Genomic DNA, 27278 nt, shown 5'->3' with positions numbered 1-27278 from the left:
GCCATTTGCAGTGCTGTCCTCATCAGAGTTATACCCTTATGAGCCGATTGACTTCAATGGGCTTAGAAGGTATAATTTGCCTTAGGATTATGCTTACCTTGTGGGAAATGTGCACTTCGAGTCCAGAGCTTTCTGGTTTGCTCTCATGTATTTATCTTTTGTTCCCCATGCATCCAAGCATACAAACTTCATATTTCAGATCAGCAGTGAATGCAGTTAAAATGCAGTTAATAAATATGTACTGTATAATAGCTTAATGGGAGCATACGTATATCTAAATGATGTTTTCTTCTGAGCACACAGGGTGAATGGATAATATTACTATTTACATAAGCTTATTCTGACCTGTCCCGGGAATGTAATCAAATTAGGCCTCGATGCAGACAGAGCATGCCAGCTTGTAAACTGTTGTTCAAAACGATTCGCATGGTGTTGCCTGACATGTTTAGTTATTGGAAGTGGGGCGGAGATGTGCAAATTCCGAAGCACTCAGAATGGACCCTCTCTCCTTCTCAGCTGCAGGAAGCAGACAGCAAGAATGGGATTGTCCCTCCGCTTCCCCACCCCAAGAGCACCTGGTAATGCAAAACTGCCCATCTGCAATGGCGTTTGACATGCTGTTCTACTTTTAGCTATCAGCACAGAGACAGTGGTCGATGGCTTTCTTTTTTTTAAAGTATTCCTCTAGATTTTCAGGAATTTCCATTTCCTTTCATCCAAAAACCAGGGACATTTCAAATTCATGATGAGGTTTGTTAGATACCATGCAGGGCTGATACCAGAGATCAGCTTTCCTCTCCTTTCTTTCTGTGATTCTGCTCCTGTTGTGTGTTAATGGTGCCTTCTTTCTCAGAGCAGCTGGCGTGGCTCTCTCCTTCTTCACTGTACCCTCACAATAACTCTGGCCCCTTTCGCACATGCAAAATAATGCGTTTTCAAACCACTTTCACAACTGTTTGCAAGTGGATTTTGCTATTCCGCACAGCTTCAAAGAGCACTGAAAGCAGTTTGAAAGTGCATTATTCTGCATGTGCGGAATGAGCCTCTGCGAGGTAGATCTGGCTGAAAGAGAGAGGCTGACCCAAAGTCATCCTGGTCAAAGTAACAGGGGAAGAGGGAGGCAATTTCTCTCTGTTGCCAGCTTCAGGACTGAATCACGTTAGCTTCAGGACTGAATCACCACGTTAGCTGGTCATGACTGATATCACTGACCCTTGTATGTGAAGTTTGGATTTTGCCCTATGTGCATCACTTTGCATTTTGCTACATTGAACTGCATTTGCCATTTCTTAGCCACTCACCTAATTTATCAAGGTCCGCTTGGAGCTCTTATAGCAATCCTTTGTGGTTCTCACCACCTACATGGTGGTATCATCTGCAAACTTGGCCACCACACACTGCACCCATACCCTGCTTCCAGATTCATTTGCTGAATAGGTTAAAGAGCACTGGTCCCATAGCGGATCCTTGGAGTTCCTCCCTATATCTCTTCATTGTGAGAACTTCCCATTTATACCCACCCTTTGTGTCATGTTCCTCAACAGGGTTTTTATCCATGGGGGAACTGCCCTTCTTATTCCTTCATTGCTGAGTTTTCTCAACAGTCTCTGGTGAGGAACTTTGTCAAAAAGCCTTTTGGAAATCAAGTAGACAATCCACTGGTTCCCCCTTATCCACATGCCTGTTTACACCCTCAAGAACTCTAATAGTAAGTTTGTAAGACAGGTTTACCTCTTTGTAAAACCATGCTGACTCTTCCTCATGGGTCTTGCTTTTCTACATGTTTAATAATTTTATCTGTAATGATAGATTCTACTAATTTACCAGGGAACAGATGTCAAACTGACTGGCCTGTAATTTCCTGGGTCCCCCCCTAGACCCTTTCTTAAGATTGGTGTGACATTGGCCATCTTCCAGTCTTCAGGGATGGAGAGCTGATTTCAGGGATAAGTTGCATATTAAAATTGAGAAGATCAACAATTTCATTAGCGGAAGCTCTTCAGAACTCTTGGATATAGATGCAATCCCCTGGGCCAGGGGATTTGAAATTTGTAGCATTTAGTTTATCAATGGCTGCCAGAACTTCTTCCTTGTCTACCACTATCTTCGCTGATTCCCATCAGTTCACCTCCTAAGAAGCTTGGTTCAGGTGCAGGAATTTCCTCACCTCTTCTTGGGTGAACAGATACAAAGAATTTGTTAGCTTCTCTGCAATCTCCCTATGTCATCTTTAGCACACCTTTTATTCTTGCCTGTCATCTAACGGGCCTACGCTTCTAACTGAAAAGCTTCCCTGCTTTTGATGTATGAAGAACTGTTTTGTTACTTGGTCTTGATGTTGTCATCGTTCCTCATAATTCTTTTTTGTCTCCCTTACAGCTAACTTGCTTCTCTTTTGCCACCATTTGTGATTTCTCTCTGGTATTCTTCATCAGTTAAGTTGGACTTCCATTTCTAAAGAGACATCTTTTTCCCCTAATAATTTCCCTCAACATACTCCTTGTTAACCATGGTGGCTTTCTTTGGACTGTTCGCCTTTCCAAACCCTGCGGAACAGCTGAGCTTTGAAGACTGTGTTTTTAAATAACCTCAAACATCTTGGATAGTTTGATGACTCTCTTGATTTTCCTTTCAGCTTCCTCGCACTATCCCCCCCTCATCTTTGAAATTTCTACCCTTTCTGAAGGCAAATGTAACTACATTAGTAGTTATCACTTGTTCATGCAGAGATACTGAATCTGACAGCATTGTGGTAGCTGTTCCTCGGCTCAACAACACTGACTTCCCTTTTGGGTCCTGGGTACCATGAATTAGATGGGATCACCTCTCTCCCCTGGTTGGTTCCACAATATCTGCTCTAAGTCACAGTCATTTAGCATATCAAGAATGTTCTCTCCTTACTATGACCTGAGGGATGCATTTTTCCACGTTATATGGGGATGGTTAAATCGCCATTACTACATTTTGCTTGCATTGGCCTCTCTGGTTCTTTTTTCCATCTCAAGTCCTCTTGTGCACTTTGGTCAGGGGCGATGTATCCCTAATGTTAAACTATGCTTCACCCCTGATATTGATATCCACAGTGCTTCTTAGAGTCCGACTCCCTGCATTGTGTCTATTTTGTGACTATGCTCCTTTGATGAGGGCCACCCCACTAATCGCCCTGTCCTATCCTCCTTCCTGCTTAGAACCTGTAACCTGGGTTTTCTGGCATCCCACTGTTTCTTCTCATTCCCTCATGTCTCTGTTATGCCCACTATATCAATGTCCTCTTCAAACTCTGTACTCCAGCTCCCCATTTTAGGTGAGAGAAGCTACTATTAGCATAGAGACACTTGTATATTCTGTCTGTGTCCCCTAACCTGGGATTTATGTGTTTTCCCTCTAGCCTTTGGTGAACACTATCACCTCTGTTGCTATGCACCTTGCTTGTATGTCATGGTTGATTTGGAAAACTCTCTGTCTACATCCCCATAGATACTGTATTCTGAACGGTCCTCTGCTCCTGTCGGCTTTCCCCAGGATCAGTTTAAAAGCTGTTCTGCCACCTTTTTAATGTTGGCCAGCCCTGGTTCCTCTTTGGTTAAAGATGAAGCCCGTCCCGTTTGTACAGGCCTGCCTTGTCCCAAAGGTTCCCCAGTTCTGACAAATCTGAAACCCTCTGCCTTACACCACCTTCTCATCCCACACATTGAGACCCTGTATCTCGCTTGCCTAGCTTCGCCCTACTTTGGCGATGGAACAGGTAGCATTGGGAGAATGCCACCTTGGGGTCCTGGATTTTTTAACTTTAACCTAGCAGCCTAAATTTAGCTTCCAGAACCTCCGGCTGCATTTTAATGTCATTGATGCCAATGTGGACCACAACTGCTGAGCTCGCTGGCACCATCTAACTAGCCTATCTAGGCAGGCGTGACATCCATGGCAACCGCCAGGCAGGCAAGGTCACCATCGCGGTCATCATGCCTCTCTCCACAAACCCAACTCTATATTCCTAATGATCCAAATCACCCCACTACAAGGGAGCCCCCCCCCCCCTCCCGAGGGGTATCCTCAATCACGAGGGATATCTGACCTGTGAAGCTAAGGAGGAGGGTCCCATCTAAGGGAGCTTCTTCCACCACCTCGAACTGGTACCCTCTGTCTCCTGAACTTATTTTAAAGGAGCTAAAGTTATTGTTGTTGTATTTTCTAAAGTTATTTTCTAAGGCACTTTTCACAGTAAAAAAAAAAATTTTTAAAGCATTTTTTTATTTCTGCTGTGTGGCATGGCCCATTGCTGTGCTCAGATTTGTGAGTTGGGGCATATTCTATAATGTGATGATTTAGAAATGACCTGGTGCAACAAAAAAAAAATTTGGTCGTGGTGGAAGTCCCAACCCACTGCAGGCATACAACTCAGGTTTTGCCCAGGGCTACAGTTTGCCTCGTTACGCCCCTGGTGAGGCGGCTTATAAATCTCATAATAAATAAATAAATAAATAAATAAATAAAAAGGATCCTTGCTCAAATCAGAGGATCTCAACTTGCTCTCTCAACAGGCGAGAAAGATTGATGAAAGAACCGACAGTATTGCATTCTAATGTGTGTTCTCTGAGCTGGCTGCATCCTTCTCAAAACTTGACTTGAGAAATTTCACACCATTCTTTACAGTTGCGCATATCCAGATTTGGCCAGCCAGCACAGCGTGGGCCTTTGGCCTGGCCCAGTCGGGCACCCCTTCCCCTTCACCCAAGCTTAGTTCTGCTCCATCAACTCGGTTCCATCTGCTTGCAGCGGCGCATGCGAAACTATTTAGCGTGGGGTGCAGAGTGCTGATTTCTCCCGACAAACTTTGCTTTGTTCCTTCGGTGCTCACCTTTCGCTCCTGTTTACTTTTCACGGCTTTCCAAAACCACAATTTTCAGTGTCTATTAAAAGAAACATAAAACATTGGAGGGGTTAGAAATCCTTCATATTTAAAATCTGACACTTTGTTGTCACAGCTGAGCTCAGAAAAAAGCCTGCCAACATTTTTGAACTTAGGAAATTGGGTGGCCTTTACCAGGCTGGGTCATGCAAACACACAAATGGAGCTAGACTCCTCAACTGGTGCATTTCGTGGGCAGAACGTGTCGGGCTTCAGTTGTGTGGCGCTCCATGCTGGAAAAAAAAATTGTCAGAGTCGACGGTGAGTTCCAAATTAGTTACTATAACTCCAGAAAAGCATCTTGGAGCCGTTGCAGAAAGTTCCCAGAAAGCAGCTGTGCAAATGTGTTAGAAGAGAAACAGAACATTAAAGGTTATTAGAAAAAAGGAACAGAAGAGAATACAGGAAGAACTTTCTGAATGTCAGGGCTGTTTGACAGTGAAATTCACTGCCTCGGAGAGTGGTGGAGTCTCCTTCTTTGGAGGTTTTTAAACAGAGGCTGGATGAACACGTGCTGGGAGTGCTTTGATTGTGTGTTCCTGCATTGCAGGGGGTTGGACTTGATGGCCCTTGAGATCTCTTCCAACTCTATGATGCTATGACAGAGAATATATTTAGGTCTGAAAGCATGATGATCCTGAACCATCATGAAAAATGTTAGGTGCCTCTGTGAAGACTCTGATAGAGATATGTGTGACACTCCTGATCTAGAGATTGCCCCAGAGACCCATGTGACCCTGCATGGTGTCAACAGATGCCTCAGAACTCATGTGAGCTCTCTGATGGGTTATAGGTGCCCATCATTACCATCACAGGCATCAGCCCTGGTTATTTACAGTATCTCATTACCCTCCAGAGCTGCTCATTGACTTGTTCTTTCTTTCTTGTTTTTAGCAAATGCTTACGGATCCAGAGACAGCTTTGCAAGATGGTTGCATTAAAAAGGTAGGTCAAAAATAAAATCAGCCCTATTGAAGCTGTCTTTCACATCTGTTTGGCGATGGAAGAGGTTGGGTGGCTTTCTTGCCTTCAGAAGGTGTCTGTTGACTGACCTGAAGATGTTGAACTTGTGGTACATCTGACAAAAACAATCCTTTACATCATGGCATGATACGGTTGGTGTGTATTTTATATAGTTAACGGACTCATCAGACTGAGAAAAGATTTCCATGAAGTACAGATAATGGGAGTTTTGCATCAAACGGGACTGTTAGACTTTATCAGAAAATATATTTTCTTCTGCTGATGTAGAAAGAAGTTTTGGTCTATGGCTGTTCTGTGAAAGTGAATGAATTGGATCTCAGAACTGTACAGGCAGCCCTTTCCATTCTTGACAAAAGAGGATAATGCTGAAATCTTGTATACTCTTACTTGGAATTAAGCCTCATTGAACTCAGCGGGAGCTAAATAAATATGCAAAGCATTGGGATGCTTAGTTACTGAAAGCAGATATCTCCAATAAATGTTGGTGCCATTTGTGCAAGGTGGAGATTTGGTTAATATTTGGAGGAGGAACACGTCTCACATTCTAGAATTGAGTATTCCAATCCACAGTGTAATGATGACTGACTGTATTGTCAGGCATTCAGACTGGGGATCCATAGGGCACTTGGTCTGTTCCCTAGAGTGTCACCTGAGAAATCTTCCCATCTTCTTACCCCCATGATTTTTGGTGGTGAGTTTGGTAGGGCAGTTCCATTGCAGAGAGCCTGGACAAAAGTCACCTGGGCCAACAGCGTAAGCCCAAAACATCACTCATGACTCATGTCATGACTGGGATATGTAGTAGTCACATGACCCAGTTCCTTGGGGTAAAGTCCATGTTTCAACGGGAGGCTATGCTGCAAAGCCTTTCAAAATGGAGTACCAATGGGATATTTAGTCAAGGGCTTGCGGTTTTGGGTTTTTTGAAAAAAGGCTGAGAATTTGAACAAGACCAGAGGATTGTACCACAGAAAGTGCAGCTAAGGCGGAGGCAGACTGTAGTAGAGCAGGGTAATTCAGAGACAGAGCATGAATGGAACCTGGTGGTTAAGATGAGTCCGTGGTTTGGCTTGGTACAGTCTAGTGAGACGCAGGTGGAACCTAGAGGTTTCTGCTGAGTCATGAGGTTACTTTGGTGGTTTCTGTGGAGTCATGGGTGGAACTTAGTGGATTCTGACAAGTCTTTTGCAGAGCTTGACGTATTTTCTTGGCTCATATGTGGACCTTTGCCAGAATCTTAACTGGCATTTCAACACTCACTACTTAATATTCACCAGGGGTTTACTAGTCAGACTGATTACATAGCACTTTTGGCTAATCCTTTTGAGAGTTTTGAAATCTCCCTCCAAATTGTTAACTTTTTCAGTAGTCAACATATGAATTGAGTTGCAGTTATTCCACTAAATCCACTCTACTCATTTCACCTATAAAAAACTTTGTTGGTATTTGTGTGACTAAAACTAGTGAAAGGTAACTCTTGCGACTGCCATGTTTCTTTATGGCCTCTGTCCACATAATTACAATGTGTGTTTGCCCGGTACCACGTTGGCTTGATTTCATCTTGAGTCCTGTCTTCTTATGAAAATTCATGGTCTTGGACAACATGCACTGAGAGATTTTGTTTGAAAAGTATTACAGTTGAAGCTGGAAAGCAACTACATCTTGTCTTTTTTTGGGGAAAAAAATCTTGCAGTGACACTTTCCTAAACTCTGAAAGTTAAAAGAAAACACCCCAATGGATTTCGGCCAAGAATCGTGAAACTCTAGATGTGGCTGGCTCCAGAGGCCGTTGAGGAAGAGATACATAGACATATCTATACCCACTGCAGTCTATGCCGCTCTCCCCAGGAGGAGATAAATAATCCATTTGGAAGCTAAACTTTAGGAGGGGTTCTCACATGATATGCCCTCTGTTGACCATCCCATGACCTCGCAGGGCCGCTGAACTTTTTACCCTATTCATCTCCATAAGTCATCAGCCATTTGTCTGGACTACATTGGGTTCCTATTATATCCCAATTGATGTGGTGACAAAACGCTTATTACCTTATTATCATAACCTTGTTTACCACAAAGATGGAAGTCGGTCCGCACTATGTGGCTCAGCACCCTCCTGTCAGTTATCTTTTTTTCCTTTCTCCTTTTTGCATTCCACGATACTTTATTTCAAGGGAGTCCCTTCCCGTTAGCAGAGAGCAAAGAAGAATTCCTTAAAAGCAAGCGCGGCCATTTAACGGATCTTAATGTTTTACTGTGGCAAAGATGAGGGGGTTTCTAACATCTGTGGGAAATGTCTCACAGTTGGATGCTGCTATTTCTCCCCCTCCTGAAAACAGAGCGAGAGAATCCTCTTTGTCTACTGCAAATATAAACCAGGGCAATTGTAATATTTGGCACAAATGTTAGCCTAAACACATTGTAAAGAAACACTACCAGGGGTTTATGGGGTGATAAATTGTCCAGCGGATGGTCAGAGTTTAAAGCCAGGGCAGCAATGTTAAAGCAGTCAGTAAAAAGTTTAGGTCTAAATTTAATTATTTGCAAAGGAGCTTGCTGCTCAACTAAAGGGACTGTTGAGATTCCTAACCAATTCCTCACTGGCTGTGATAATGCCTCTCTAAGGTCTCACATGAAATATTTCTCTCCTCCTTGAGAGTCTTCATTCAGAGATGCCAGGGATCGGGATCTTCTACATACAAAGCACGTGCTTGGCCACTGAGCCACATCTGGGGTTGGTATCATTAGGGCTGTTGCTGAGACCCAAGAACTTTGGGAAGGTTGCACACCCCAACCTCTTTCCCACCACAACATAGGAGGTGTCACTTCCTGACTTCTTGTACTTAGGAGTGACAGGATAGAGCCCTTCTCCAGCCCTACCTTGATAACAAGTAGACATGACAGCTAGAAGAAGACCTCTCTGAATGGGGAGTGGGGGTGGCAGGGCACTTTCTGGGGACTTGGTTGGGGAATTTGCTGTGGAAGGGTGTTGGGATGTCCATCAGCTTAGCTGGCCTTAATCAAGAAACCACGTGGATTCATACAGAATCAGTCTGTGTTGCTACAATGGCAAAATGGAGCCTCCATGTTCAGAGGCAGCGTGTCTCCAAATATCAGTGCAGGATAGGCAGCAATAGGAGGAAGATTTGGTCTTGGTGTCCTGCTTGGAGGCCTTCAGGGGACATCTGACTGGCCACTATATGAAACAAGATGTCAAACCAGGTGGGCCATTGTTCTGGTCCTACATGCTTGTTCTTATGTCCTGAGTTACCATTGTTGGAAGAAAAGGGACTTTACGCTGTTTCCTGCCTCATCCTACAGAGGGGTTTTTTTACTAGCGAGCTAGTGGCTAGATAGGGACTTAGAAATTTGTCACCTTTACTCTATCATTCTGAGTCTATCCCTTTGATGTAGACTGATACTCTTAGGGACTTCCTCCTTTGCTTCCGCCTTCTTCTCAAACCTCTCCATCTTACCTTCACCACACCTAGGGAGAGGATGTGTCTCCTACGCATCTGCCTCCATCCAGCTAGATTAGAATAGATAATGAACCTAACTCTACACCTTTCTATCCAGAATGGAGTTCACTAATAAATACTCTTTTCATTAGATTAGAAACTACAAATGACTGACTTTCTTTTGTGTCTGAAGTTCTCTCTAGCAAGCTCAACCACGCGTTTGTGCTCAGGTAAGCTTCCCTGTGTTTAGCCTCTGTGCACTCTGCTACTTTTCAAGGGATACACACGCACCAGGTGTGGATCTCCCAACAACCATAAGTATTTCACTTATACCCCCACTTTTCTCCCCAGTAGGGAATCGAACTGACTTATGGTATTCTCCTGTTTTTGCATTTTATCCACAGGACAACCCTGTGAAGTAAGTTAGGCTGAGAGGGTATGATTGACCCAAGGTCAGTCAGCAAGTTTCTGTGTGTATTCAGACAATTCCCTCTCAATATTCCTTCCATTTCAAGCGTAGTTTGTCAGCCTGAATGTATGTGTCTGCTTTGGTTGGTGGGATGAATGTCGGTTGTTGAAAACTTCCGTGAGTGAAGGTGGCTTCACAGTTCTTGAAATTCCGTGACATGCAACACTGTTTCAGATGTGTGTCATCTTATTGAGCAAAATTTCAGTGCCGGCGAATGGGGAAAATGATGCACTATGAACCAATTGCAGATCAGAATAGGTACCAATGCTTTGGATTTGTACTGAATGGGAGGGGGAGGCTCTGCTTTTGTGGATAAGTGTTCCAAACACACATTTGTATCACATTCCACATCTTGCGTCAGTACTGCTAAAATTTCTAGAGATGGCTTTGCCCACTGAACCTGAGTCACAGATGTGAGAGCTATCAGTGAATGCTCATCAGAAAGGGACTGCTCTTCAAAACTAATCTGCCATCTATTTTCTGTGGTGCGCTATGTTCTCAAAGCCTGCGCGTTGCTTAAAGATTGTGCCATTCATCTTGTCCTTCGGCATGTGCCACCAAGATGCCAAAACAGGAGTAATGTGTAGCGTATTTGCCTTTGATTAAAGATCATCTCTGTTTCAATTCTAAACTTGGGAAGAGAAACAGAGGAACCGAATCTTCTTTTTGGCTTTTTGCCAGGGTCAATGCTGCATGCATTTAATTTTTTCTCTGAAAGTCACTTTGGTTAGATATAGAAAGGAAGGAAGAAGCATGAAGCCAGATCCTGTCTCAGATGACTTGTGTTTTATATTTTATTTTGTTCAAGGCAGAATGATGAGAGACCTGGTGGGGGCATCTTTCTCCAGTCCGGTCCCCCCCCCCCCAGTGTTTACTTAGAGGGAATCGCCAAAGGGGCTACTGGAGAGAAAACAGCTGTGGGAGATAATCTATAGAGTTATCTATCTATCACTCTTTGTTGACCCTGTCTCCCCAGAGAGCAAGTGGAGAGACTTGTAATAAAAAGGCATAGCTTGAAGAGGCTTTGGGGACAAATAAAGAGACATGTTAAGGGCCAGCTGAAATGGATAGGCGACATTATTAAAGCTCAGTAGCCGTCTTATCAAAATCCAATAGGATAGACGTTTGGCAAAAGGCTTTAAATTTATTCTGTGACTTTCGGGCAAGTCTGAATTTATCCATTAACAAGAATGAACTCTGCCGGGGGGGGAGCAGAAAGATACCGTTGTCACAAACAGCGGGGGAGACTCGATCAGAAAGATGATAAACCTTTTCTTTTGTGCATGTGTGTGCGAGGGATGATTTTGAATTTCTCGTCCTTGTTGTTTCACCATCAGATCGCTGTTTTGACACCGTTTATCCTTTGTGCAATTCCAACTCACGGTTTCTTATTTTCATGCCATTTTTATGTGTCTTCTTGGTCCAAATTTTCCTTGAAAAGAATTTGTGCCTCTGTAAATCAGCATGTCATGTATGTTATATGTGTAGTGTATGTTGTACCTTGTTCATTTTTTATTGGGACCATTCTGCTTACTCAGTGCAAACCGAAGTCTAAAACAGATGGCAAAATCAGGGAATCAATACAGATTTTTTTTAAAAAAATAAAAAGTTTGCTCATGCATCACAATTTGAAGTATCCCTTGGCTGATTTGGAGTTAGGGAAACAGAAGTAATTGTGAGGCTTCAATGTATGAAGAGCAAGTCCCTCCTTCTTGAAATAAGTAATTACTGTGTGTTTCCATATTATGAGCATGTTGGAGATTTCCACAAGAAACTGCATCCACGCTTCAAAGGAAATTACAATATTATTGCCTGACATTACTGGCAACTGAATTGTCTCACCCACCTGGGAACATCCAGTTGCAAAGAGGGTTGTCTGCTCTGGCTTGAGATTTGGGGATGGGGAGAACGGTACCTAGGGATGGGCTCCCATGCTTCCTAGGCTTTCTGGCAGGGGTCCCCAATATAGTGCCCGTGGATGCTGTGGCACCTGCTAACACCTTTGTGGTGCCTGCCACATATTTTTAAGAAGTGGGTGGGGCCAGGTCACTTTTTGCCCAGCAAGACTTCTGATTGGGTATTGGAGATTCGATTGACTGTTCAGCTTTGCAAAAAAATGTTGCTTTGGCAGGAGCTTTCCCACAGCACAAGGATCTGCACTACGGTATGTTACTGATGTTAAGCTGTGGGGACCATTTTGTGGCTGGCTCTGCCTCCTGCAGCAGCCATTTTGTGGCAGCCATTTTGTTGCTGCATCCACCATGCCACGTCTGCGTTCCGCAGGCACAAAAAGGTTGGAAACCCCTGCGCTATATCATACAGTCTGTCCTCCAACGCCACCATTTTCTCCCAATGAACTGATCTCTGTCATCTGGATATCAGTGATAATTCTGGAGAACACCAGCTCCCACCTGGAAGTTGGCATCCTTAGTTGCATGGCTGTGCAGTAGAACAATCATAGCTCAATATCCAGCAATGCATTCCTGCAACTTAATAAAACATGTATATTTCGGTTGCTGTGCTTTCTTTCAATTAGTTGTTAGTTGTGTTACTTGTCACACTTAACAGGGGAAAAAATTAACAATGCAATCCAAAACAGAGTTACTCCAGTCTAAGCCCATTGACTTCAGAGATCTTAGACTGAACTAACTTTGTTCTGGATTACCCTGTAAGCACTTTGGCTAAATCTTACCGTTGATTTTTCCAAGTCTCACCCAGTTTTGTAGCTGAAAAGAAAAAAAAGTTACCATCCCACAGCAGTACTACCAATAAATCTCTCCCTGTTTACATTGCGAACACACACACACAAACTCTCCACAGGTCACTGGTGCCATCTGATACTGTGGCAGGCATTGTTCAAAGAAGATGATTGATTGATAATTATGATAATTTGTGAAATCATTATTTGGATATTATAAACATAGCTCACTCCATTGGGAGGGAGCAGAGACGTTTCTTGGAGAGGAAGGGGCCATCAAAAATGGCCCCCGGTTACACGGGAGAGGGAAAGGTCCGCTGGGTCTCCCCCACTGGGATCAGCTGGGCTGATGAATGATGACCCAGAGGAGTGGGAAATCAGACTTCAATAAGCAGTCAGGAAGGTAGTTAGAGGGAAGCAAGAGAACTGTTAACTGTCTTTTGTGGAGCAATTACTACCCAGGCCATGATGCCCCCGGCCTTTGCAGGGTTTATAATAACAGTTCCAAGCGCGCGCACACACACACAATTGGCCTGAAGATTTTCACTTGAGCTCTTCCAAGTTCAGAGAAGCTCTCTATTGACCCACATAACTACACTGTTCTGAATTTGTGGGAAAGAAAAGCCAATGTGTATGATGGCCTATTCTCCAACTTTCTCTGTTCTCTTCTATCAGTTCTTGGCAAATTCCTTTGCAATACCTTGTTGCAATTTCATTCATGACAATTGCTGGATTGTCATTTTCGTTCTCTCTCCAGAAGAAGAAGAAGAATTGGATTTATACCCCACTTTTCTCTTCCATAAGGAGTCTCAAAGCAGCTTACAGTCACCTTCCCTTCCCCTTCCTATCACAGACATCTTGTGAGGTGGTTGAGGCTGAGAGAGTTCAGAGAGAACTGTGACTAGTCCAAGGTCACCCAACAGGCTTTGTATGTAGGAGCAGGGAAACAAACCCAGTTCTCTGCTCTTAACCACTACACCATGGTGGTTGTGGAAGTTAAGCAGATAAGAGGTTGGTGGATATGAAGAAGAGAAGAGAGTTTGGATTTATATCCCCCCCTTCTCTCCTGTAGGAGACTCAAAGGGGCTTACAATCTCCTTGCCCTTCCCCCTCACAACAAACACCCTGTGAGGTAGGTGGGGCTGAGAGAGCTCCGAGAAGCTGTGACTAGCCCAAGGTCACCCAGCTGGCATGTGTGGGAATCTGAATTTCCCAGATAAGCCTCCACAGCTCAGGTGGCAGAGCTGGGAATCAAACCCAGTTCCTCCAGATTAGATAAATGAGCTCTTAATCTCCTACGCCACTGCTGCTCCTTTATACTGCATATCTAATGGTATGCACCTGAACGCTAAGGGCTTGTCTGTCTGTCCATCTGTCCATCCATTGATTTTATCCCTCCCTCCCACCAGGGAGCTCTGTGTGGCATATACAGATGCCCCTCCCCATTTTATCTTCACAACAAATCAGCAAGGGAGGCCATGCTAAGAGAAATTGACAAGCTCGATGGGACCCAATACGTTTGATAGCAAACTGGTGACCTGAGCAGCTTCTGAGATTCTAGAACAATGTTCTAACCACTACATAATGATGTATACAGTGTGTCATTTTGCATACTATAGGTGCTAAAATATATTCTGCAATGTTGGTAGCATATGAACACAGTGACATTTTTCTAGTGCTCCTTTGACCAGAAGAACAAGCCTCAGCTGCGGTGTAGCGGTTAAGAGCAGGTGGATCTGCAGAATCGGGTTTGATTCCACACTCCTCCACATGAGCAGCCCAGCCTTATCTGGTGAACCAGATTTGTTTCCCCTACATTCCCCATTCCATTGCTGGGTGACCTTGGGCTAGTCACAGTTTGTTCAGAACTAGGCTTGGTGATTTGGTAAAGCTGAATTGGTAAAAAAAGCCAAAAAAGACAGATTCGGCTTTTTTGTTTATTCTGCCCTGAATAATAGCTATGCCGAAAAAGCTGAGCCGAATGCTTATGAAAGCCGAAAAACCGAATAGATATTCAGCTTTTTGAATTTCAGGTATTTAAGATGTAAAAGGAGCCTTCCATAGTGGCTACCCACTTAGACACTCTTTAAACCACTTTTTTTAAAAAATGTTTTTCCGACTGGAGAATCCCTTCCAGAGAATCCCCTCTCCACCTTACTTATCAATTGCTGGGAGTGTATTTGGGCTTTCTGGTGAGGTCTGTTGGGGTGGGTTGCCTGAAGCCCAGCAATGTTGCTGAAGCTGGCTGAAGTCTCTCAGCCCCACCTACTTTACACGGTGTCTTTTGTGGGGGCAGGAAGGGGAAGGAGTGTGTAAGCCCCTTTGAATCTCCTTACAGGAGAGAAAGGAAGGTATAAGCCCAAACTCTTCTTCTTCAAGTCAGTGTGGGAGAGGGTTGATAACCTCCAGGTAGGGCCTGCAAAGCTTCCAGAATTATAACTGCTCTCCAGTCTACGGAGGTCAGTTATCCTAGAGAAAATGGCATCTTTGGAGGGTGGTCTTTATGGCTTTTTACCTGAGTCGCCTCCCCAAACCCTGCCTTTCTAGTGCTTCACTCCCAAATCACCAGGAATATCCCAACCCAGAGTTGGCAAAGCTGTTACAGGACAGACTGTTGCTCGATTAAATGAATATGGCACACAGCAAGCGGAGCATGCATTCCATTAGTGTGAAATGGAGTACATGTACTCAGAATTGGATACAATCCTAAGTCTATGTAATCCTAAAACATTAGTAAGAAATCATTAAATATCATACATGTACTGTATGTATAATGGCCCAGGTTAGCCTGATTTGTTAGATCTCAGCAGCTAAGCGCTTTCCACGTGCTCACACACACACACACACACACCATGTAAAAGATGCAAATGTATATACTGTATACGTATGAATGGAGATTGCATAAAGGAATACGGCATCAGTTGTTTATTTTAAAAATCTAGCAGTGCTTAAAATTTCAGGTCAATGGTCAATGAATGAGATGCTCAGATCTGTAAGCGGATTTCTCAAGCAAAGAACAGCTCAAAACAGTTTTCGTGGGATGTTTATTCATAAATGAGCATGTGCAAAGTGCTTCTAGGATTCTGAGCTAGGGTTCTCAGGTTCCAGGTGGGGCCTAGAAATCTCCTGCTGCTCCTCTCCTCAACCTGGCCCTCCCCAAACCCCACCCCCAAATCTTCAAGCATTTATGGCTGCCAAATCCAACTTGGGAAATTCAGATGTGGAGCCTGGAGAGGATGGAATCTGGGGAAGGGAATGAGCTCAGCAGGGGTGGGAGTCCATAGAGCCCGCCCTCTGAATCTGCCATTTCCTCCAAGGGAATGGAACTATGCAGTCTGCAGATCAGTTGTAATCCCAGGAAACCTCTAAAAACAATGAGGAAGAAGGCCTTGTGATGCTTCTGAGCATCAGGGCTGGATGAAATACCGGAAGTGCCATATTTGATCTCCCAAGTTTCTCATTTCTTGCTGAGGGCAGGAGTCAGCCTGAGCTCATTCCGACAAGGACAACAATGTGATCGCCTCACCCTGTGTTTTTTCCCCCACACTGAAATTGCTTTGTAGAACTGATATTTGCCCCAGTGGGGTAAATTTACCACAGTGGAGCAAATGCAGCCCCACAAATAGGGTTGATAACTTCCAGATTGTGACTGGAGTCCTCCCAGAATTAGAGAGCAGTTCTCCAAGATCTCCTCCTTTGGAGGGTGGACTCTATGGCATTATACCCCATTAGGGTCCCTCCCCTCCCCAAACCCCGCCCTTATCTGGCTCTTGCCCTGCCCACAAGGAAATTTCTGGATGGGGCAATGGTATGGGAGCTTAAATTCCTCCCTTCCTAAACTCTTTCCCTTAATCTTCACACTGCTATAGAGGGAGATCATGGGAGATGGAAAGGGAAAGATTAGCATTCCCCCGCAATGCCTGGATCTTTGTTTAGCTGAGGACACCACCGTCTTCAATTTTTATCATTTTACCTTTTTTTTTAAAAAAAGAGACACTTATGTATTGAAATGCAGTCTGCAGATGCAATTAATCAATCAACATGGTGCCAGAGGAACACAAAAAAAATTGCCAGCTGTGTGCACCAAACCCCCTTGTGTAAGAGTAAGCAGGTTGGCTGAATCATGTCCTCCAATTTAAATAACTCTCATTATTTCCCCCAGCATCTTAAATTCCTTAAAGCAGCAAGGATCTGGCTGTCGTTTAAAGTCACTTCCATAAAGATTGACCTCAGCAATACTGGATAAAAATCCCATCCGCGTGAATAACGGTATCTAGCCTTTATATCTAAAATCCAGTTTCCACATGGTTTCTGCAGCGAAGTTTCTCTTTCCTTAAGCACTTCAATTTGCTTGTTTTATGGGTTCTGCCTTTATGAAATAAAAGTATGTTTAGCTGCCACAAACAGAGGCAGCTTTGAGTTGATTTTTATAATCTTTCCGTGAATAGGCTCACTTCATTCCAATAAGCCGTTCCACAAAAGGCCGGACAGTTGTCTGAGAGAGTCTCTCTGTGTCCCCCCCCCACCCTTCATTTCTCCCTCTCTCTCTTTTCATTGTTAGGCCTCTTCTAATAAAAGAATCAGGAGTCCATTAATTCCATGAATGAACATATAGTAAAGTCAGTTCCCTCTTGAGAACAATAATGTTGAGGTCAGCTTAGGTTGCCATGGAAACTAAGTACCTCTGAGAAGTTTGCATCCTTGATTTTGCTGAAATGAAGCATGTTAACACGAAGGCCCCAGCCCAAAGCAGCCGCTGGGGGAGCCGCAGAAGAGAACGTTTCACAGGCCAGCGTGATCGTGGTGCTCACATGGCTACCAACTGTAAGGCTGGAAATTCCTGGAAATTCAGGGTTGGAGTTTTGAGAAGTGCGGGGTTTGGGAGGGGAGGAACCTCAGCCAGGTATCATGAGATAAGGTCCACCCTCCAGACCAGCGGTTTCCTAATTTCTCCTGAGGAGCAGATCTCTGTCACCAGCAGATCAGTTGTAATTTCAGGAGATCTCCAGGCCCCACCTGGAGGTTGGCAAGCTTAGCAGAGGGTCATAGGTGTAGCAAGGGGGACAAGCGCCCGGTGCATCAATGCATCCTCCGCTCTGTCACTCCCCAGAATGTCCCCACCCCAGAACGTCCGACCCCAACCCCGCCATACCCCTGGAACGCCCTCACCACACCCCCACAGGGGTGCATGCCCCCCCTGTCCCCTTAGAGCTACAGCTCTGCAGAGGCAGCAGCCAAATACTCTTCCACCATGCCTGGACCCAAGCCTCACTGGAGAACTCTTTCTCAAGGTCATTTTCTGCTACATTTTCATTAGCATTTGCATTGGATTTTAGGTGGAGGTAGTAGATGTTTTAGACGTCCAGTTTTTGTTTCCAGGTAGACTAGCGACATTGCTTCTTCTCTTTACTCCATGAACTTTTTAATTGTATGTAATATTTTCCATTTAGATTATTGATTCTTTTTGGAAGTTATAGCCAATGGCTCAAACAATAAAGATTATTAGTACTACTAGTCCTTGCACTTGTAATGCACGCTGAAAAGAATGCTGGTAAACACTTGTGGGCAAGGGTCTCAATTGGTTCCTAGTGATTCTGCACAAATTTGATCACTTTGTTATCATGGGCTGATACCCTTACAGTGACTTATTTTACATCCTTCGCAATTCCAACTCACTGGCAAGCCTTTATGCAGGCGGGATTGAATATTTTTCCATCTGCAATGACAATTGGCAGATACAGGCAAGTTCCACATGAAGGCAGAATATGTCCATGTTAGTTAAGGGTACCTGAAACCATAAAACATTTATTATTATATTGTAGAAGATACGATGGTAGGCGATTCCAACAATTTTTTCCATGGTTACAAGAAATGCCCTGGCCAGACAAAAGAAAAATCGAGTTTCTCCTATCAGATGAGATCCCTACAATTACAATGAAAGTAGCTAAATTGTTAGCATATGATGTTCCGCATTTCTTTTGTATTTATTGCTGCTTTTAAAATGTTTCTCTTTTATGCCATTAAAGGTATTTGTTGTGGTGAAGGTGGTGGTGCCCAGTAATTTTGGCCACTGATACCTCACCTAGAGCTCCTTTTTAAAGGGCTGATGAATTTGCTCTTATTCTATGAATCATACTAATGCTTTTCTTTGAGTTTCCTTGAAGTATATGAATCAGACAGCAAAAGGGCATCAATCCACATTATTAGTACTCTGAGGTTCCATGATTCCTAACCTGGAGTACATCTTTGGTTGCCGTGGGTATTCAATGTGTGTGAACTTTGCTTTACCAACCTCAGTGCTGCCATTTGCAATGACACATCTCAATACCCACTAATTAATAATCAATACCCTCTCAGTGTATATGGCTATAAATCAGGCTGAGTTAAGGAGATGAACTCTTTTGAATGAAGCATATTTTTTTTGTTTGAAGTGACATTTAAGAAACCCTACCAAATCAAGCAGCTGGCATTCATGGTTTGACTCTTTTGTAACCTCTTGAGTTTTCAGTATTTCTAATATTGCAGTGATGCAGGTGATTAACGGACAATTGGTACAGCTTCTGCTTCAGAGTGGATGCAAACAAATGGATAAAGGTAGAGAACACCCATAATTATAAAGGTAGCCTTTTTTGTTTAGAAAAATACACCTTGCCATACCTCATCCATACCTCCTTGGGCACCATCGCCAAGTTTCTGCTCAATCGTCAAGATTGGCAAAAGGATTCAGAGTCTAATGGTGCTAATTAGTTCTCTTTACACTAATTTATTGCCAATGTTAGATTTTCAATTTTTGTTTGAACTGTTGTGAGGACAAAGGGTAGATGTAAAAACCACTCATTCTCTCCTCCTCTCAATAAACAATAAACTAAATTGAAATAAAAAGCAGAGTGAATTCCACAATAGATTATGAATGGTCTGCCTTGGTTGCTCAGATATGAAACAAATATTTATACACTAGACAATTAGCTTTCCAGACTTTGGTTCATATTTCTGTGCCACCATTTTTATCCTGCTGTAACTCCACTTAGCTCAGGGTGATGTACTCAGTGGCACTCTGTCCCCTTCCGCACATGCAGAATAATGCACTTTCAATCAACTTTCACAATTGTTTGCATTTTGCTATTTCGCACAGCTGCAAAGTGGATTGAAAGTGGATTGAAAGTGCATTATTCTGCATGTGTGGAAGGGGCTTCTGTACACCTTTAATCAGCCATCTCAGTGGTAAAACATATGCATTTAATCCCTGGCAAATATAAAGGACCTGAAGTGATGGCAGGTATTTGGAAAGACCTTTCCACATGAGCCTGCCTGATGCTGACCTTTGGTCTGTCAAAGTCAGTGTTACCTACCACACTGATAGTGGATCTCCAGGATTTCAGGTCAAGGTCTTTCTCTGGGTATTCTGGCATGCCTCTGAAGATGTCATGCGTAGATGCGGACAAAATGTCAGGAGCAAAAATCACCAGTTCATCGTCATACAACATGGAAAACTCACAAACTGTTGTGACTGTTGATTCCAACCATGGTTGATTCCAACCATGAAAGCCTTCAACAATACACCAAATCCTTACTTTATCTGTCTTCTCTTTTTCTGACTTCATTCGCATGGGGGAAGCTGGCTTCTGAACGGGGGTCGGAGGATGGTTCAACATGGAACACCTATATTGACTGTTCCTCTTGTGATTTTTTTTCTGTGTAATATACCAGTATTTTAGACACCAGCAGGGGCTATGCATGTAGTCTTGCTTTAGCATCTGGCATTCTCTGGAAGCCTGCAGTTGATGATGTGCCACAATGAACCTTGTGGATGTTGTCGTTATTGGGTGCACAAAGAAAACCCCCAAACTTTAGGTGACTTACCTTTCCTCATTTCTGATGGCATCCACAGATTATAGAAATCTATAGATTATGAAAGTGAATAAGCAATATGGCTGCATGAGGGACCACCCTTGTCATAATGTGTTCCGCAACATTGTGCACAAATGCATACTTAGGCAACTATGTGCGCGTGCTATACAGCTTGCAACAGGAAGTCATGCACTGAAGAGCATCCTCTACCTTCCCCACCAATGAAGACACACTTAAGTTCTCCAGCTAACTTCAGAGAGAGAGAGGCCCCTTCCGCACACGCAAAATAATGCGTTTTCAAACCACTTTCACAACTGTTTGCAAGTGGATTTTGCCATTCTGCACAGCTTCAAAGAGCACTGAAAGCAGTTTGAAAGTGCATTATTCTGCATGTGCGGAATGAGCCAGAGAGAGAGAGAGAGAGAGAGCGCCCCCCCCCCCCAGTTCAAAACAAACAGCGCTCTTAAAAATAGTACCAAAGCCAGAGATGAGCAGTTGATCATTTGGGAGAGCCAGGCAAGGAAATGAACTGCGAAATGGCTGGCTTTTATATGGACATCTCTCTCTTATCCCACCTTCGAGATGATTGCTTGTGAAATAATACTCTGGATGACAAAGAGACGTTGCAGCCCCACCCCCACCCCAGTTCATTTAAGAATACCAGAATGCCCCAGAGAGCGGCAGGAGTCTGTTGCCAGCCGGCCCCTGTCAAAGCTGAAGGCAGCAGTGTCTGGGGCTCGAAATCAACTTCAGGAAGGTCATGTGAAAGAAAATCCTCCGTCATCAGGAAGCCCTCGGCCTCCTGGCCTTTCTGACATTCTCTGACAAACCTTAAATCACCAGTCCCAGCAGCAGACAAAACACCACAAATTTTGGAATGATCGCCCCGGGGATTTCAAAACAGTGTTGCTAACATAGATGAGAACTTTAAAGAGAGAATTTAAAAGTCAGCTTTTGATTGTCTCTCTCTGTTTGAATGAAAGCAAAAGTTTTTGGGAAGAGTTAGATTGGAGAGTAGCTTAATCAGGATCCTATGTTATTGGGAAGGGTGACCAATTTTTATATCAATACTCTGGATTAATCTTTTGGATTTTCTTTTCTGTTCACAGTTTTCTTATATCTTTTGGACATTCCTTCCAGTTCTCTTATTCTATTTATTTGTATTAGGTGATTCTCTTTTGATGCCTAATAAAGGTTTATGAACTGAACTGGAGAGTAGCCCTCCTTAAACAGGATTAAAACAATAATATCCTATGACACAAAAAATGCTTATTAATTTTCATCCAGCCCTCCTTCTGAAGCAGAAGCAAGCCTTTATTGGCATAGACAGCAGTACAACAATAATAAAAACAGATTAAAAAGCATATACAATACAGGATATACATGTTAGGAGCCCTCCTTCTAAGAAGGTGGCATACATGCTTCTCCTCTAAGACATTCAAAACAATCCTGTGAAGTTGGCAAGATCACCCATGGATCTTCAGGGCAAGAAGAGATTTAAACCCAAGTCTCCACCATCCTAGACTCAGACTTTCTAACCATTACTCCTGACTGTGGGATTTCCATCCACTTGGGATTCCCATCCTAAACTCTTGTTGGTGAATAGAAATAAATGGCAGCATCGTGGGCATAACATCACTTCTGGAGAAAACCTGGAAGTGATAGTGGGTAGCTCTGGGAATCATGAGAAACTCTATGGGAAAACTTTGGCAAGATTTTGGAATTTGGTTCAGGCACCAAAAATTGATTTTAGAGCTCATATCTCCGAGGTGATCGTTGCCTTCCTTAATCATAGAGGCAGTGCAGGCTAAGAAACAACCTCCCTTTCCCTGTGATTGGGAACAGGGTTCATTTCTGCCCTCAGGCTTTCAAGAGGGTAGGGAGGTCACTTGCTGGTGACCTGGGTGACTTCTCTGAAAATTGGCTAATTAGAAAGGTTTGCCCACACTGAAATTTTACCATGTTTTAGTCTGTAAAACAAAGTTGTTGTCTTTTGCCGTACATCGCCTGGCTTCTCCTCTTTTTCCTTGGGCTATTATCGAATCAAAGATAAATCTGAGTGTCTCCTCCCAGCCATTTTGACCTGAAAAATCCCCATTTTCAGTTCCTTCCTCCCCCACGCAATATAAGTCTGATTCCTTCTTCCCATACCATTTCTTGGTTTTTGCTTACCACACTGACCTTTGCAATGTACACATTTTTCACTGTTATTTGTGCATCAGTAAATTATAGCGCAAGTGACATAAATACTGCATAGAACCCATCCTGCCTGCATGACACAATATAAATGAATAATCAAAACCAACAATAAAAAGCAAAGAACCAGAATGATGAGCAACAAGATCAACAAATGCTGAAAGACGCCAAATGGGGGAAAAATGTGTGCATCCTTATTATTTATTATTATTTTATTTTTATTATTTATTTTTCAGTGGTAAGTTGTGTCTGCAGACAATGCACCCTACCAACATGCATTTAAAAGAACTGAAATTAATCTATATAACACTCAGTTATTTTCTCGGCTGGAGTAGAATTTGGAAGACAGTTTTAGTGTGTACTTTATACTTGAACTGGCCAAGCCCGATGGTTACATGAACCGCCTTGCTTATCATCACAAGACCTTGATGCTGAGTTAATGGAATCATGCATCTCTATTAGGGGAAAATGTATATATCATGACGCAGGCCTATCAGTTCCCCTAGACAAAAAAAGTTTTATCAAGAGAAAGGAGAGGAATTGGTCTGGGTTGAGCAAATACTCTCCATTCTGTTTCTCATTTATCTACATTCATATTTTTGTGGACAGTTTCAGTTCTGTACTTGTTGTTGTAAGACTATTTAGCGCATAAACTGTGGCAAAAGCATGTTGTAGCACTTAAGAGCAGTGGACTCTAATTTGGAGAATCGGGTTTGATTCCCCACTTCTCCATATGAGCAGCAGACTCTTATCTTGTGAACTGGATTTGTTTCCCCACTCCTTCACATTAAGCCTGCTGGGTGAACTTGGGCCAGTCACAGTTCTCTCTGAACACTCTCAGCCCCACCTACCTTGCAAGGTGTTTGTTACGGGGAGAGGAAGGGAAGGAGTTTGTAAGCTGCTTTGAGACTCCTTGCAGGAGAGAAAGGTAGGGTATAAATCCAAATGATGATGATGATGATGATGATGATGATGATGATGATGATGATGATGATGATGATGATGATGTTGGAGTGACAGAAGGAGTAGCAGAAAAGATTCATTTACATAAACTTGTGGAAATATGGATTTGATTTATAAATTGGTGGAATCATAGAATCATGCGCAGATTCTGCATGGGCCAAAAACAGTGTGAAAATGGTGTAAAAGGATTTAAAACGGTATAAAAGGGTTTACACCATTTTCACACCGCTGTTTTTGGCCCATGCGGAATCAGCCATAGAGTTGGTAGAGACCCCAAAGACCATCAAGTCCAACCCCTTGCAATGCTAAGCTGGAACATAGTAGTCACTGGTATGTATAATTTCCATTGATATCACGTGATTTCGAGGGGTGTGTGTGTGCGTTAATATGTAATATTTCGTACAGGTTCTAAAAATACAGGACTAGAGAAATTACAGAACAATCCTATGTAGAGTTACTCCTATCTAAGACCATTTAAATCAATGGGTGTAGACTGGGGTGAAGTGTCCACAGAACTGCAGAGTCTATTGTTCTGGTGCTTCTTTCTGATGAAACGAGAGCTGGAATGTTAAGTTGCATTGCCAACTCCATGTTAGGAAATTCCAGGAGATTTGGGGCCAGAGCCTGGGAAGAGCAGATTTGAAGGGGAGGAATCTCGGTTGACTACCTCCAGGTGGTGGCTGGAGATCTTCTGAGATTACAACGGATCTCCAGGTAACAGAGATGTTCACCTGGAAAAAAAATGGTTCAGAAGGTGGGTTCCATGGCATTATACTCCACTGAATTCCCACCCCTCTCCTAACCCTGTCAACCTTGGGCTTATCCACTTTGGGCTTAACCCCACTCCCCCCAGGTGGGGGGGGGCATTGGAGGGCAGGGGGCATGGGGTGTGGAAAAATCCTGGGTGTCATGGGGGGGTGGAAAACTGGGCGCCATTTTCTACCGGTATGCCTCTGTCCCAATCTGTAGGTATTTCCTGGAAATCATAGCAGAGACATTGGTGGGGTTGGGCAAGTGAGTCAGTCATATTGGTCAGTGGGATGAAGGGGAGGCAAGATTAGCAGACGATCAGGTCTATTCTGGAAGGATTTGAATGACGGGATAGTACTTCAGAGGTCCAAAAGCAAAGCTCTGTGGCAGGGAAAGGACCTGAAGAATCAGTGGGAAGACAGCAGTAATAGCAAGACCCATGGCTGAGTGGTAGAGCACAAGCTTTCTTGTAGGAGGCCCAAGAGTCAATCCTTAGCATATAATTTTCTGCTCATAAAAATGGACAATACTGAGCTACTCAGAGCAATAATGAAGCTTTCTCTTAATGTGTGGATTTCAGAGGTAGTTCTAAGGTGGTCCACAAGACACATCAGATCAAAGTGAGATAACCTGAGTGCTCAGATGAGGCCTTGTGGGTGACCCAGACTTTATGAGTGACTTTAGGGTGAATGGGAAAGGTCAGGGCAGACTCTCACCCAGTTGGAATCTGAGGACATAGGATCCATGTTTTGTGTTTGTACAGCCCTGAACAGATGCTTAAAGAGCCTCAAGTTTTCAGAAAATAGAAATCTGAATCTTTATTTAGTCTTTTTTGGTTGCTTATTTATTTATTTCCCAGTTAACAAGATATTATTTTCCCCACCCAGCACAGAGCATTGATGAATTAGGTCATAGGAGCAAGATGTGTTATTCAATGCTGGAAATGTGCCTGGGCTAGTTCTGAGCGGCAGCCAAGTCCACAAGCATTTTTTTTTTGGTGTTTCTTCACATTTTTTAAAAATGTCATCAAACGAAACAATGGACCAGGGTGCTGAATTGATTGCAGTCCCAGGCAGAGCTACATCCTTCTAAACCTGGGATTCCCAAAGTGGGCTTGTGAGGGGGCTTCCTTTCCTTTGATATGATCCAGCAGAAATCTTAAGATCTTGCAGTCAGACTTCAAGATACTGGTATTTCATTGGGGCCTTTATGGGTTTTCCTGGATGAAACATCCCAGGTAGAATGAGACTCTCATGGCTTGAGGTTTTCAAAGAGGAATATGAAACGTAACGGTGCCTGAGATGAATACAGGCCCAGCTTCATCCATTCAGAGATGCCTCTCTCCTTCTTGTCCAGAATAAGACATACATTTCAGCTAAACCCCCCCCCCCACTCCACCATGGATGGTTCTAGTTTCCTGGTACTGTCCTCATCTTGCTGTCCATCTTGCTTTTTGGTGAGATTTTGATTATAATTATTAAAAATAAGTATAAGCATGTATGCCTATTGTTTCCATGTACTCTTTGAAAGAAATTAAATCTTTAAAAAGATGGGGGAAGCAGATCGTCTCATGTGCATGTTCTTTAATGCTCTCAATTGCATGTTCATGAAGCACACAAAATGACAGCTTGCCGCTTTATTTCTTCAGACACACCCCTACGCAGCTTCCTATGCATGCTACATTCTGACAAACTACGTGTGACTTATGGTGACCCTGTGAATTCACAACCTGTGAAACATGCTGTCACTGTCAGCCTTGCTCAGATCTTGCAAACTGAAGCCCACGGCTTCCTTCATTGAGTCAGTCTATTTCAAGTTGGATCTTTCTCTTTTCCTGCTACCTTTCAGTTTTTCCTAGCGTTATTGTCTTTTCCAATGAGCCTTCTCTTCTCATAATGTGACCAGAGTATGACAGTCTCAGTTTAACCATTAGGCAGCTGCCTTTCCATCAGTAGATACTTTTGAGTAAATGAGCACAGGCAGAGAAGAATAGTCTGATACAGTAATGTGCAAACTCGGGCTGTGATTCTCAGCGTGAGAATAGAGGTCTTACAAGTGTGGAGATACAGAGGTCTTGCAGGTCCCTGTCTCCATCCCTAAAGTGTTAGAAAGTCCACAGAGTTGCCTCCTGGAGATTTGGGGGTGGAGCCTATGGAGGATAGGGACCTCAGTGGGGTACAAGGTCATAAAGTTAATCCTCCAAAGCATAGGTGTCAAACGCGCAGCCCTCCAGATGTTATGGACTACAGTTCCCATCATCCTCTGCCAGCATCATGCTGATGATAGGAACTGTAGTCCATAACTTCTGGAGGACCATGAGTTTGACACCTGTGCTCCAAAGCATCAATTTTCTCTAAAGAAACTCATCTTTGTAGACTCGAGATGAGCTGTAATCCCGGGAGATCTCCAGGCCCCACCTGACGGTTGGCAATTTTAAATTCTGGGCATAGCAAAACAGGAAGAATGCTTGAACACTGAGCTGTCTTTCTGAAAGGTATGTATGTACAAAAGGCATGATAAGTGGAACTGAGCAACTAGGAGTGGCAACAACTATCAGGCCAACATATCACAGTAGTCCCTCAAACTTTTTTTCTCCCTTTTCCAATTACACAGGCTTTCCACAAATACTGTGTTTACCAGATCAGGTAGAAAGGGACTCTTAATGCTGTGCAAATATGACTTGCCAAAGGACTTTGCTTTCTCACCTATTCTTGGGCTTTTCAAATCAGTATTATTAATTGGCCGGCTTATCAGCAAAGTGCCGTCTGGCAGTTAAAAGATGTTTCCACCCATTGTGTCGTTACATAGAAACTGAGAAATGTCAGGTGCAAGGACAAATAGCTTCAGTCCTTTGGACAAGGAAGGATATTTCGCCACCAAACCCTGCCCCAGAGTATTTGATCAGGGATCTTTTTTTTTAAAGTCATAATCAGTTTCCTCAGTAAAGTCCGCTTGTTGGTTATCCTATTCTGATACTTCTCCTTTTTTTTTTTTCCAAAATGAACA

General features: G+C 43.3%; 1 protein-coding gene across 7 annotated transcripts in view; it reads left to right on the top strand.

Moving 5' to 3' along the window:
- PRDM16 (PR/SET domain 16) overlaps nt 1-27278 on the top strand; it is a 404189-nt gene that overhangs the window by 218767 nt on the left and 158144 nt on the right. For all 7 annotated transcript variants that reach the window (XM_048518726.1, XM_048518723.1, XM_048518722.1 and 4 more), the window contains one exon: nt 5804-5854. In XM_048518726.1, the coding sequence (XP_048374683.1) occupies nt 5807-5854 (48 nt within the window). In that variant the 5' untranslated portion in view covers nt 5804-5806. The remainder of the gene's footprint in view (nt 1-5803; nt 5855-27278) is intronic.

Source organism: Sphaerodactylus townsendi, linkage group LG16, assembly GCF_021028975.2.
Source record: "Sphaerodactylus townsendi isolate TG3544 linkage group LG16, MPM_Stown_v2.3, whole genome shotgun sequence".
Classification (NCBI taxonomy): Eukaryota; Metazoa; Chordata; class Lepidosauria; order Squamata; family Sphaerodactylidae; genus Sphaerodactylus; species Sphaerodactylus townsendi.
Note: the sequence above shows the minus strand (reverse complement) of the source record. Positions and strands in the feature narration are given on the sequence as shown.